General features: G+C 46.0%; 1 protein-coding gene across 1 annotated transcript in view; it reads left to right on the top strand.

Annotated features, from left to right (window-relative positions):
• The window catches only part of LOC144762237 (adhesion G-protein coupled receptor F3-like), a 405409-nt gene that overhangs the window by 6460 nt on the left and 385302 nt on the right, over positions 1 to 13647 (top strand). Inside the window, exon 3 of the mRNA XM_078647381.1 lies at positions 1969 to 2522. Within this exon, the coding sequence (XP_078503507.1) occupies positions 1969 to 2522 (554 nt within the window). The remainder of the gene's footprint in view (positions 1 to 1968; positions 2523 to 13647) is intronic.

Raw genomic sequence — 13647 nt, 5'->3', positions numbered from 1 at the left:
TTCTTCTAATCTCCCCACCCAAAACCAACCCGGACATTCAGAAATAGATCAAGTCTATCACAGCGTTAAACTGCACTCCAACCATAGCTCTGAACTGGCTTCCTCTTGAGGCCAGAATCCAACTGAGGCCTGCATCACTCACAAGGCCTTAAACTCTAATTCCCCTGCATTTTTCGCCCAGAAACTCCTAGTATCGGGAAGAGCCAGAGACCTCGTGCTCCAACCAGCACGCTTGCGGAAAAAAAATATACAATTGGGCCTTCTCTGGGGCCGCTCCAAGAATATGGAATTCACTCCCGCCCGCCATTCCGTCTCCGGCATGCTATAAAAAGGAGGCCAAAACCTTCCTAATGGGCAAATTCCTCTTCTGACGGTTGCACTACAATCACCTCAGAGACTTTGTTCTACCTCTTATTACGGCCTTCCATGGTTGTCCTGAATGATTCCTACCCGGCTCCTCTGGGCACCCCACCCGAGACTTGAGACCGCCCATTCCTTGTAAATGTTACTATCTGTGTTTTTTTCCCAAATGTATCCTCCCTCCTAAGTCTTTTGTATACCACCTGTCAATCCTGTAAGGCACTCTGATACCCTCACGGGTCTGGTTTGCGCTCTATAAAACTCTATATATATATATATATATATATATATATATATATAAATAAAAAGAAAACTCTAAATGCAGACTAGGTCTATTCAGCCCTGCGATGAGTCCCCAAGGCAAGGCAGGGCACACCTCAACCCTCTTAGTGACTGTGTGAGTCGAGTAGACACATTTGATGAATGGGTGGTGAAAAGGTTTCCCTGTGTTTTCAAGGATGATTTGGGATTACTAAAAGGGTTCTCCCACATGATTATTCTTAAGAGTAGGGCAGTCTGAGTAGAACATAAAATAAGGAATATACCACTTCTAATGAAGGAACCTTTGCAGTAAGAGCTAAATAAGTTGTTGAGGGAAGGGATAATTGAGCCCATAGAATCATCTGAATGGTTAGCCCCCATCGTTGTTGCTCCCAAGGAGGGTGGTAAGATCAGATTATGCATGGATTTAAGGGACCTCAATAGGAATAATTGGGTCTATAGACAACCACTTCCCAATATTTAAGAAATGCTATCAGCAATCACTGGGGGAAAAGTGTTCAGTGTGGTTGATATGTCGGCGTCATGTCACCAGGTCATGTTACATAAGGATTCCAGGCACCTGACGTCCTTTGTTACCACGTTAGGTGCATTCCGCTATTTACAAATGCCGTTTGTGCTGGCATCTGCTTCAGCAGTATTTCAGTGGATGATGAAGCAGTTCTTTGACGGGTTGGAAAACGTGTGATATTTTCAAATTGAAGTAATGATAGCCGGAATCGATGAGTTGCATCATGCCGAGCTGTTTGAACGAGTGATGAAATGCTTGGATGAGCATTGGTTGACTGTCAAGCAAGAAAGATGTCAATTCAGGAAAAAAACGTGTCGCATATCTTGGACATGAGATATCAATTGAAACGATACAACCGAAAAAAAGTATTGTCCAGGGGATAAGTGATACACCATGTCCAAAAAGTAAGCATCAATTTAATTCATTTCTGGGACTAGCAGAATATTGCTCAAAGTTCGTAAAAATTTTGATTGAGATTGTTCAACTTTCAAGAGTATTGATGAAGAAGAAGGCAGAGTTTGAATGGAGTAACACGTGTGAAAAGGCATTTTAACTGGTCAAGGAAAAAATGATGCAAGCCCCATCTCTTGGTCACTTTGAGGTAACTGCTAAAACATATTTGACAACTGATGCTAGCAATGTGTGTTTAGGGGCAGTGTTGACCCAAGTGGAGAAGTTTCAAGAAAACTTTGCAGGGTTTGCTTCCAGGAGGTTGCAAGGTACGGAGAGGTCATACTCTGTGATTGAGAGGGAGGCTTTAGCATGTTGTTGGGGCATTAAGCTTTTCAAGCTTTTCATGTGGGGTTTGCCCTTTAAAGTGAGGACTGACCATAAGCCGCTGGTGCACTTGCTTAAAGTTGTCAGGGGATTCGAAGGGGATGTTACACCTAGAATTTTAAGATGGATATTATCTGTTCTGGAATTCTACTTTAAAATGGAGTACTTGAAGGAGTTGAGAAATGTGGTGGTGGATTGCCTATCCCGCTTGCCTACTGAGAGAATAGTAGAAGATGAAGAAGTTGATGTGAATGACGCATGTGAGATCCAAGAGGGTATGGCAGTAAACAAAGAAGAGTGGGACAGTGCCATGCAGGACAATTTAGTGTTGGAAAAAGTGAAGGAGAATATTAGACTAGGGTGGCCACAGGAAATGCATCACGATGATCAGATGGTGGAATATTGGCGTGTTAGAGAAGAGTTGAGCACTTTGTGCAACAGAGTGATAAGAAGGAATCGTATTATTCCTCCTGTGGTACTTCATGATCGGATTGTTCAGTTGGCTCAACAGGGGCATCCTGGGAGAAGCATGACCAAAAGAAGGATAAGACAGACATGCTGGTGGCCAAACTTGGATAACAAGGTGGAGGATCTGGTGAGGCATTGTTGTGCTTGTGGCAACAGTGATACAGTGAAAACGTTGAGGCAACCTCCACTGAAATGTGTTGAAATACCTGCGTGACCGTGGGAGAGATTAGCCATGGATTTTCTTGGTCCCATAAATAAATTAGGCAGTGAGTGTAGGTTTTTGTATGGTGCTTGCTGATTATCACACTAAGTAGTTTGTGATTAGACCAATGTGTAATATCAATTCCGAGAGTCTGATGGACTTTCTAGAACAGGTCTTCTTGGAGGAAGGTGTGCCCAAAACGTTAGTTTCTGACAACGGGGTACAATTCGTGTCATGTGTGATGAAAGGTTTTATGGAGAAATGGGGCATTGTCCATGAAAGGGTGGCCTTGTTTAGACCACAAGGAAATGGAATAGTGGAAAGAATTAATTGTTTGATCAAGGACAATATACAGTTGTCACTGGCTAATGGGTTGCCCTGGAAGAAAGAACTGAGGAAACTGATGTGGGCCCACGGGACTACTCCTCACGCTGTCACTTATGGTCTCCCTCTTTGTTTCCCTGAAGGGAAGGGAACCTGAAAGGAAGGAGAATCTGGGTTGGTTGGTTGGTTGCCAAGGTGGGTGAATCACGAAGCTATAAAAGTGGGTGTCACGGTAAAACAGAAGTGTGTGAAAGAGTACTATAATATGAGGAAAGTGTGAAGGAATCCCATATTGAGGTGGGTGATTGGGTTGTCACAATGAAAAGTGGGATAGTGGCAAAAGGAGATAGTAAATTCTCCAGCCCACAGGAGGTTGTTGAACTGAAGCATAATGTGGTAGTTTTGAAAAATGGGACAGTGTGGAGAGTAGGAAATGCCTGCATGGTTACCGAACATTTAAGATAGAGAACCTTGATGGGAAATTTTTTGGTTCTATCACTTATATTATTTGAGCTTTATTCATCAGTTCACAGTCATACTACTTTGAAAGTTGTCAGGATTATTCATTGTTTTTGTATTCTTTTATTTTCTTTTTGTTTGTTCAGAAGGGAAAAGATGTATAGTGTTAATGAAGTACAGTTGTGATGTAGTCCTGGACTAGAATGTCCAGGTGGAGCCTAGAAAGTCATGGCATGTAATGTTCTGTGTGAGGTTTCAGTATTTCTTTGACATCATGAGGCACACAGCTGTAACTGCTGAGGACATCAACTAAGAATAAACTCCACTGGTCAAGAAACTGGAGTGATGGCTTTACTGCAGTGTGTTAATACATTTTGAGTTCAGAGAGCCGAAACTCCATTTTTCTGTCTTGTCCCTATTAAAAGTTGTGACAATTTGGCCTGGCATATGCTGTCCACTATTCTAGGGGCCACCTTATACCAGTCCAAATGACCCCTTTTTGATGGTAGGTTAAAGACAACCTTTATAGAAACCTATCCTAGTGGTAGCTGTAGAGCGCAGCCTTCAGGCTAAGTCTTGAGGAATGTAATGTAGCTCGTTTTATCAGTCTATAATCTTGTCAATGACCAAATGAAAGGAGAACCACACCAAGTATATATATATATATATATACAATATATTTATCTCTTCTAAACACATCCCTCTAGTCCCTTTATGAGGCTAGAAGCAAAAGAACATTCAGTAAAATTAATAACACAGTAAATTAGCACAATATACGTTGAGCCCTAGGGGCGTACCAAACCATGTATTAAGAAAGTGGTAGAAGAATCACGCCTAGCATAGATAAAAGGCCTAGAACTTGTAGAACCACAGGGGCCACCAGGAACCACCCAAGGTAGTGGCACAGCGGACGTGTGCAGTGTCTAAACACAGCCGCGAATCACCATTAACTTCTATGGTGAAAGTCGCGGTTGGAAATTTAAAGATAAAGGACACTTAGAGGAGGAATTTCAGCAAACCACTTTAGACTTGAGGGGTTTCAGAGCCAACACCCACGGGAGCACCAGAGTACTCGAGTTACCTCACCCAGGAAAGCCGGGTGCATAGGTGTCTTTTAGTGTCGGGTTTCGTCGTCATTTTCAATAGCGATTTGCTGCAAAGTGCTGCTGCCGAAGAAGTGGAAAGTGTCCGGTGTGATCCAAGCCTGGATCAAAGATCAGAAGAACCTGAAAGCAGAGGGGACAGAGTCTGGGTCACTAGCCAGTGACCAGGGGCACGATAGTCGAATGCCCTCAGATGTCAGGTGATTTCAGGTCAAGAAGGTGAAGTTTGATTCTTCAGCCACGAGGACCAGGAAGTGTTGACGACAACCAGGAGCTGGATTCCAGCTGTCCCACAAAGGATGTCGAGTGCTGCAGTATTGGTGCCATGATTGGACCCAACAAGCCTTGGCAACAGCAACCCATGCAGGAATCAAAGAAATGCTTCAGTGTGGACCAGCAAGGTCCGAGGGACTCACCACTTGATAGGGAGACAGGGCACGTCTGAAGCAATCAGGGAAGCCCAAGGAAAATCAGAATGGCCTTCGTGGGAACCCACAAGTCGATGGACCAGGGATCGCAGAGGAGCCTCAAGCGGAATGCGAGAAGTGGGCTCACGGAAGTGTAGGCCCACAATCTTCAGTGCAGATGGTGCTTGGGGCTTAGGCTACAAGGAACCCAAAGCACAACTTCAGGAAAGGTCAGGAAATTAATGCACTAGCAAATGTGCACGGTGCCCAGGGGTTCTGGTTCCACATAACTCATGCGGGCTGCTGGTCTCAGCTTTGCTGGACACTCGGTTAGCCTTCAAGAAGTTAGGAAATCCTCTTCCTGGGCTGCAAATACTTCAGAGTTCAGCGGGAGCTTCAGAAATGCAGACCGGCAAATGCTTTGTTGGTGCCTGCTTGAGCAGGGGAGTCACTCCTTGACCCCAAGGGAGATTCTTCCGTTCTCTAGTCTTTAGCAGAGTGTTGAAGTTCCAGGATTCAGTTTCAGAGTTTTGTCCAGGTGTAATCTAAAATCCTGTTGCCAGGGGTCCCTTACTTATGCTACGAAAAGGGGTTAGACATACTCTGGGGGGGTCTGGAAAGAGGGGTGGCTACACCCATTTCCTTTGACCAGTTTCGTGCCAGAGCAGGGGCTGGTAGCCCCTGCAACCAGATTGAACTGGATTATGCACAGGGGCAACAAACGTGCCCCAGTGCAGACTTCAAAGCACTCTCAGAGTGCACTCACACAGCCCCAATACACTAAAGCCTGTCTGGGAGGTGGTTACACCTCCCTGTGACAGGAAACCTATTGTCCAGGCCTCCCCTGCCGGAGTTTCGGTCAGCAACAGGAGACCAGACTCGTGTCTGTGGCTGCAGCATCCATTTTGTGATGCCAGGGCTCTTTTAAACTATTACCGGTTAGACCAGTGTGTACATTTCTCTCCCTCTAGAAGGGTGGAATTCTACCAGCGCCGCCAGGACTGGCGGGGGTAGGATTCCACAGTGTTTGACACCAAACACGACATGTTTCCATGCAGTCATTCCAAAGTTAGCGTTTACCGCAAGGATATAATGCACTTAAGAGTATATGGTCTGGCATCACAGAACAGCCTCAGAGAATAGGCTGCGAAAGCTGCAGAGGGGCCCAGCTCAGGCATGGGCACCCTCTCACACAAAACCAAGCACTCTGCCTTCAGGATTGATGAGGCCTGCCATAGGAGTGACTGATAGGTTTATATGTGTTAGTGATTAAAGGTAGATATAGGTAACCTATATCTTATTAAGGGGTGCATGCACCACCTTACTCAGGCTGCAGTAGCAGTCCTATGGTGTCATTTTGGAAGGCTTCCCATGGGTGGCATAATACATGCTTCTGCCCCTGGTAGGCCTCTGGGGTACCTGTGCCCTTAGTACCTAGTGTACCATATACTAGGGACTCACAAGTGTATCCCAGTAACCAAACTGGAGTGTACCTAAAGTACATGCAATCAATTTAGAGAGGAAGCAGCTAGGCTGGGGTCCTGGATAGCAGGGCCCAGCCAGACTAAAGTTGAAAAACAGTGAAACACCAGCAGAAAGTGGGGGTAACCACAGAAAGCAGATCCTACTCTCCTACACAAGTTACACATGTACAAATGTTACAATTCAACCCCAGTGATAAGCCTATGGGACAGATAGCCTTTCAATAGTGAAAAACAAATTACACAGTATATCACTATCAGGACATGTCAAACACGCCCATACATGTCTTACCTTTCACATACACTGCACCCTGCCCATGGGGGTACACTGGGACAACCTTAGGGGTGCCTTACATGTAAGGAAAGGTGCACTTGCCAGGACAACATGGCTGTTTACAACTGCATGCACATACACTACAGTGGTAGTCCTGAGGCACATTTACAGGGCTACTCATGTGGGTGGCACAACCAGTACTGCAAGCCCACTAGTAGCATTTGATTTGCAGGCCCCAGCCCACTGTGCACTTTACTAGGGACTTAACAGCAAATCAAATATGCCAATCATGGATAACTAATCATATCATGATTTATACTGAGAGCATATGTACTTTAGTACTGATCATCAGTGGTAAAATGCCCAGAATCCTATAGCCAACAAAAACAGTGTCAGAAAAATAGGAGGCAAAAGGCATAAAGTTTGGGGATAAACTTGTCAAAAGGGCCAGAACTAATAAGAGACAGGAATTGCCAACATTGCTGCTTTCTGTTAGTCAGTTAGAAACATTTTTTTTAGCTAAATATGTGCCCATAGAAGTCCTCTTCTTTTGTAACTCATCCAAGTACACTAAACCAGATTTCAACACAAAAAAGGAAGACACATGACTTTTCCAGAAGTAAGCCTGGAAAGCTGCAACTGGTACTGATTTCCAGGTATACATATTTTGTCAGTGTTTCAAAACCTTCTTTAGTACGGATCAGCAGTGGTAAAGTGCCCAGAATCCTAGAGCCAACAAAAACAGGGTCAGAAAAATAGGAGGTAAAAGGCATACATTTTGGGGATAAACTTGTCAAAAGGGCCAGGATTAATAATGATGCTATAGAGACAGGGATTGCCAACATTGCTGCTTTCTGTTAGTCAGTTAGAAACACATTTTTGGAGCTAAATATGTGCCCGTAGAAGTCATCTTCTTTTGCAACTCATCCAAGTACACTAAACCAGATTACAACACAAAAAAGAAAGCCACATGACTTTTCCAGCAGTAAGCTGGAAAGCTGCAACTGGCACTGATTTCCAGGTGTACATATTTTGGCAGTTTTTCAAAACCTTCTTTCAGTAGCCACAGCAACTCTCCTCTGTAAAACAGTGCTTCCCTTAAATAACATCAATGTGTCAGGGAAGTCTGTGTGAGTATTAGAGCTATGCAACTTTTAAATATGGCCCGGCTTGGCTGGTGTTGTGCTTCATTGAGTCTGCAGACCTGTACTGGTCCATTGGCTGGATTGGCCTTTAGGATAAAACGCCAATAGTGACGTTTCAGCAAACACATGATTTTGAAGCCGACAAGCTAACTGATAGACATCTTGAAACCTGGAAAACACTTTCAGGTGGGGCCCCAGACAGGCTAGGAGGCTCAGCCTGCTGGCTGGCATCCCAGCGTTTGGGGCCTGGACCACCCAGGCAAAAGCCATGGTTACCCTCGCCCACCTCTCACTGGGAATTACAGGAACTTTTATTTCTGCAGGAGCCCAAGTCAACTTCCTGACCCAATACCACCCTGCCCCCTTTCAAGCTAGGTGGCCCTGCTTGGGAGCCCTGGTCTGTGGGGACCAGGCCTGTTGTGCAAAAGCCATGGATTCACCAGCCTGTCACTGGATATTATTGGAATTGGTCAGTCTGCAGGGTCCCACCCTGCCCAGGTCAAGCTAGTTGGCCCTGCTGGGTGTCTGAGCCTTCATAGAGGTTTTTTCTCTACTCCATATACCAGGTGGGCACAGAAGTTCTCCCTGGTCTGCAGCAAATCTGACCTGTCTAGTGACTGACGCCCCAGTGCATGGGTTGTGGGTACCCTGAGCGGTACCTACCAGGAGGTACTTACTAGGGGCTCAGGAGTCTTGGCATGGGGAGCTAAGGTGGGTTATGTCAACAGTCAAGCACCCTCTCCCCATGGTCATGCATAGAAAGCCTTTGTTCTTTATCTGTTAAGTCCACACAAAGTGGGGACTTACTGAACGCAGTGGGAGACACAAGTCAGAGTTGGCCATACTGGGTCAGCCTTAGGGTCATCTTTTCAGCAAGTCGGTGGCCAGATGGCCCAGGTCAGTCAGCGAATAGATGTCCTAGGTTGACCTGGTGACGAATTGGCCCGGGCCAACATACTGACCAGATGGTCTGTGCTGACCTAATTTCCAGAGAGCCCAGTCCCCTGACAGCCCACAACTAGATTGTTCACAAAGAGGCCATCGCTCAGGAGGCCTTTTCTCGAGCCACGCGCTGGCTAGATTCCTAGCTCCCTGGCATTGAACCGCCCATCAAATCCAATTGCTCATTGGGTTACTTTTGGTAGGCAGATCTTGAGCTATGCGATTAACCTAATGCTTGTCATCAGACCCCAGAAAAGATGTTGGTTTATATAGACAGCAGGACAGTGGCCACAATAGTCAGAATCCACTAAGGAGTGTACAAGTCACTGACAAATTAACTAGCCCTGAAAATAGATACCACTGGAGTGTCAGGCCCGTATTTGGCCTTCACCAGAGCTCAGAGCCATGGGGACAAATCCTTCATGAGTAAGAGAGCCCACACAGCGAGACAACCTGCCACCCCTTGAGGCTTCTCTCCTGGACATCAGGCTTTGGGATTTGCAGGCGCTCGGCCACAAAACCTACCACGCCATGGCAGGAGGCGGGTTTTCGATCAATTAGCCTTAGGGTTGCATTCCCCAAAACCTTTTTCCCTCACCCTTCCTATTTTTGCTGATCTTGTTTCTGTTGATATTAGGACTTTGATAACCAGTGCTAAAGTGCTTGTTCTCTCTCCCTTAAACATGGTGGAAGTGGTTTCTACCCAACTGGAATATTTTATTTACTTGTCAGTCTCTATGAAAGTGGTTCCCCATGTGCTCAGGTCCTATAAAAGAAAATCTACTGGTATGCCTGCAGCACAGATTGTGCCACCCACTTAAGTAGTCCTGTAAAACCTATTGCAGCCATTTTGTACAGTTTCAAACTGCCATTTAGACTTGGCAAAATAAACCTTTTGCCAGGCCAATCCTTTATTTTGTATACATTTAAGTCATCCCCTTGTGTAGGCCCTTAATAGTCTAGAGGGCAGACTACAGTGTATTTAAAAGGTTAGTACTTCTAAGCTTGACATGTTCTGGTAGTGAAAAACTCTCACATTGACTTTTCATTACTACAAGGTCTACTACTCCTATAGGTTAGCATTGGGTTTCCTTATAACATTTAATAATTGAAATTTTCAATTGGGAGTAGGTAGACAGGTTGAGTTTGGTGTCTAAAGGATTATAATTTAAAGCCCTCTTTAATGGTACATTTTGATTTTCAGCAACTATTCTGAAAATTGCACTTTTAGAAAGTGACACACTCACAAAGGGTTTGTCACTAGTCAAGGCAGGGAAAAAGGGATGCTGAAAACTAAGCGGGGGTGTAATGACCACCTTCTCTGTATGTTTTGGTGCTTCTATCAGTCACCAGGTCATTACTTACCACATCCTTTCTCAGGTTACAGAAAGACACCACATTTCACAATACTTACCCAAGAAAGGAATAAACACTGAAAACATATAAGACCATTGCTAAGGAGCTCGCAAATAACAACAAGTCACAACACCTCCCAATCCAAGAGGGTACGCAAAAATTCACAACACCTCCTAATCTAAGAGGGTACACAGCGCATGCTCCTCCTAGCAATGTAATTTAGACATCCCTGATGGGAGGCACTTTCCCTTCCGTGTCAACAATTACCCATTAGAGGGGACTCACCCATCCCTCTGTAAGTACTTGGTAAAAGAGGGTCTCAACCTTCCCTCACAAGGAATACTAACAAATGATATGCTCTAGGGTTTCTTTATTACATGATAATAGGATGACAAAAGAAAGAAATAACTAAACATCACAGTAAACATTAGCAGCAATCATCAGCACATAGATATACATAGAGCCTGAAAATAAAAGCATAGTTAGATAAAGTTAGATATACATCGAACACCTCACCATAATCTTAGGCGTCTTGGCATCTGAAGAAGGGTCCGACTCTCTTTCCCTCACTGGTTGGTTCCGGACTCTCTGTTGCACACACACGTCTGTACGTCTGCACCGTCATGTATCATCAGACCGCCAAAACACCAGACCAGCATCTCAGCATCTCTCCAGCTCTCAGCATCTCAGAATCTCTCTGCCTCTCAGAAACTCTCTCTGAATCTCTCACGGACCCCCTTTCTCTAATATAGAATGCAGCTCTCCATCGAAGTTTCTAGCTAACTCCGCCCACAGTTCTCACTGGATTCCTGTACCACCTCGTACCAAGAGCACAACAAGCAGCTGGCCAAGCATTTTGCTCTGACTCGGCACGAAGAGAGCACATTCCACCCGATAAGAACCGGTCCTGTCTGGTTCACTACTGGTGGACAACACATGTAATCTAAAATATATCCTCTCACCTACAGAGGCTCAGAAGATGGCTGCAGTTTAGAATATGGAGTTGCTCAAGCATAGGCCTCTACTACTTGGAAAGCAGAATGCTATTATACCAAGTCAAAGCCAATAGGCTAAATTCATAATTCACCTAACTCAAATAACACTATGCCCTTTTATTTTATTTATTTATTTACAAGTTTGTATGGCGCTGTGAATCGACTCCCGAAGGAGTATCTCCGCGCCTTAGGCCACAACCAAAGAACAGACACTCTTCATCGTTTTAATGAAATAAGCAAGAGATCAGATTAGAGATTGAAGAGGAATGTTTTGAGTTTTTTCCTAAAAGGGAAATGTTCCCTACATACTCTAATTTCCTTCGGGAGTGAGTTCCACAGCTTTGGACCAGCTACCGATAGGGCCCTTCCCCCCTTTCTTGCCTTCATGGCCCTGGGGACACATAACAGTTCCTGATCTCCTGATCTCAGGAATCTGGACGGCACATAAGGAATAAATTTCTCAGTGAGGTAACCAGGACCCATTCCGATCAGGCATTTGTGGATGACGCAACAGATCTTAAACATCACCCTCTGCCTAACTGGAAGCCAGTGCAGTTTGGCCAACAATGGTTTCGAGGGAGTACGAGGCGGGACATTCAGAACCAGTCGTGCAGCCGTGTTTTGCACAACCTGCAATCTAGAAAGAATGCCCTCGTTGGCAGCCAGCATTAATCCATTGCAGTAGTCCAGCCTGCTTAAAACTAGCGACTGGACCAGCGTTCTCCTGGTGGTATCTGGTAGCAGGGGGAATACTCTCCTGAGAAGCCCGATGACATGGAAGCATGAGCCCACCACTTGATTAGTTTGTTGTGTGAGGGTAAGCTCATGGTCCAGCTTAACTCCCAGATCTTTTACCACGGTTTTGGGCACAGGGACCGGGCCAAGATCTTGAGGCCACCAGTCCGGGGTCCACAATCGTTTGGCCTCTCCGAAAAGCATAACCTCCGTTTTGGAGACGTTGCACTGCAAAAAATTAGCTGCCATCCAACGTGCCACCTCCTTCATCCCCCGGGCGAAGGAGTCCCGCACCTCAGGAGTCATCGTTTTAAAAGGGAAGAGGAGTTGGGTGTCATCCGCGTATGATACTGGAATGAACCCGTGGGATCTCATGATGTTAGCTAGGGGGGCCACGTAGATGTTGAATAACGTAGGGCTCAGACAAGAGCCCTGTGGCACCCCCTTTGAGATCACCACCTCCTCTGATTGGTATGACCCCAAGATGACTCTCTGGGTGCGTTCGCTGAAAAAGCTCCTGAGCCAGGCCAGGGCCTTGCCTTCCAGACCGATGGCAACTAGTCTGGAGGTCATGATGTCGTGTGACACAGTGTCAAACGCTGCTGACAAATCCAGAAGCACCAGAACAACGGAATAACCCCTGTCCTGTAGCCTCTGGAGATTGTCAGCAACGGACAATCCCTCAGTATCCCCTATGGAGCACATGTGTGCACCATCACCAACAACTCTGCACCTCGACATCCCATACCTTCTATTCTTTGGCAAGATTATTGTAATGCAAGACCATCCTACATTAAGGCTAAAGTAACATAGCACACTAAAATCAGTGCACAATGGTGGTGATCGAGGGTCATCAAAGATCATCAGACCACTAAAGTGGCTCATTCACTAAAGGGGGGGGGGGGTAGAAACTTCCAGAACCTTTTCCCACTTCAAAGTGAGAACTAGTTATGATTAATATACCTTCAGACACAGCACTTCAGTGCACATCTGGACCTGTGGGAGGCTCAGAATATGGACAGCTCTGCTGCTTTGCTGCAAGAAGGACGGCTACTCTGCTGCCCTGCTGTGCTGCCCTGCAGCCCTCTTACAAAGGGCTAGGCATGCATCTTGAACCCAAGACCACTAGAGGTGCTCCAAAGGCTAGTTGGACATCTCCTGACAGAGACTCAGGGACTGAAAAGGGTCCAACAACCTTGCACCCAACAACAGAACTCTGCCAGCTGTGAATCCTGCCCACCCAAGTGGTGCCTGCCCGGTCCTGGACCCTTGGAAATGGACCTGAAGGTGCTCTACCAGGCGCAGGTGTGGTACCAGCAGAACTGATGTAGTGTGAAGCATAGCATCCCAAAACTCTGCATCCAAACTGCAGTGAGACACATCTCACAAAACACTGCATTGTAACCGCTGCATGGCGCTACCCAGTTGCAGGACTTTGCATGGCAGCCTTCAGACACTTTGGAACCACAGCTGCTTGATAGATCCTCAATGCATGCCTTCGCATCACAGCCCACATCCTCCTTGGAGCCGATGGTACAATACGCATCCTCTACGCAGGTCTTTGCATCTCAAGCACCTCGGCGATGGCATCCTCGACAACAATGCAGCCCGCAACATCTTCCAAACCAGCCAGTGCACGATGAAGCTTCGACGCAAGACTAGGCATCACAAGCCCCTCGTCGTTGGCCTCCTCAATGATGACATGCAACATTGCAGCCTCGGAAATGCCATAGCACAACACTCTGCAACCAGGATTTTACGGTACTATATTCAGCAGGCCTAACTGAGACCCTGTTGCCGGCTATCATGGTCAGCCTTAACTTGAAAGT

The sequence above is a fragment of the Lissotriton helveticus genome, chromosome 6, assembly GCF_964261635.1.
Source record: "Lissotriton helveticus chromosome 6, aLisHel1.1, whole genome shotgun sequence".
NCBI lineage: Eukaryota > Metazoa > Chordata > Amphibia > Caudata > Salamandridae > Lissotriton > Lissotriton helveticus.
This window is presented reverse-complemented; position numbering and strand designations above follow the sequence as displayed.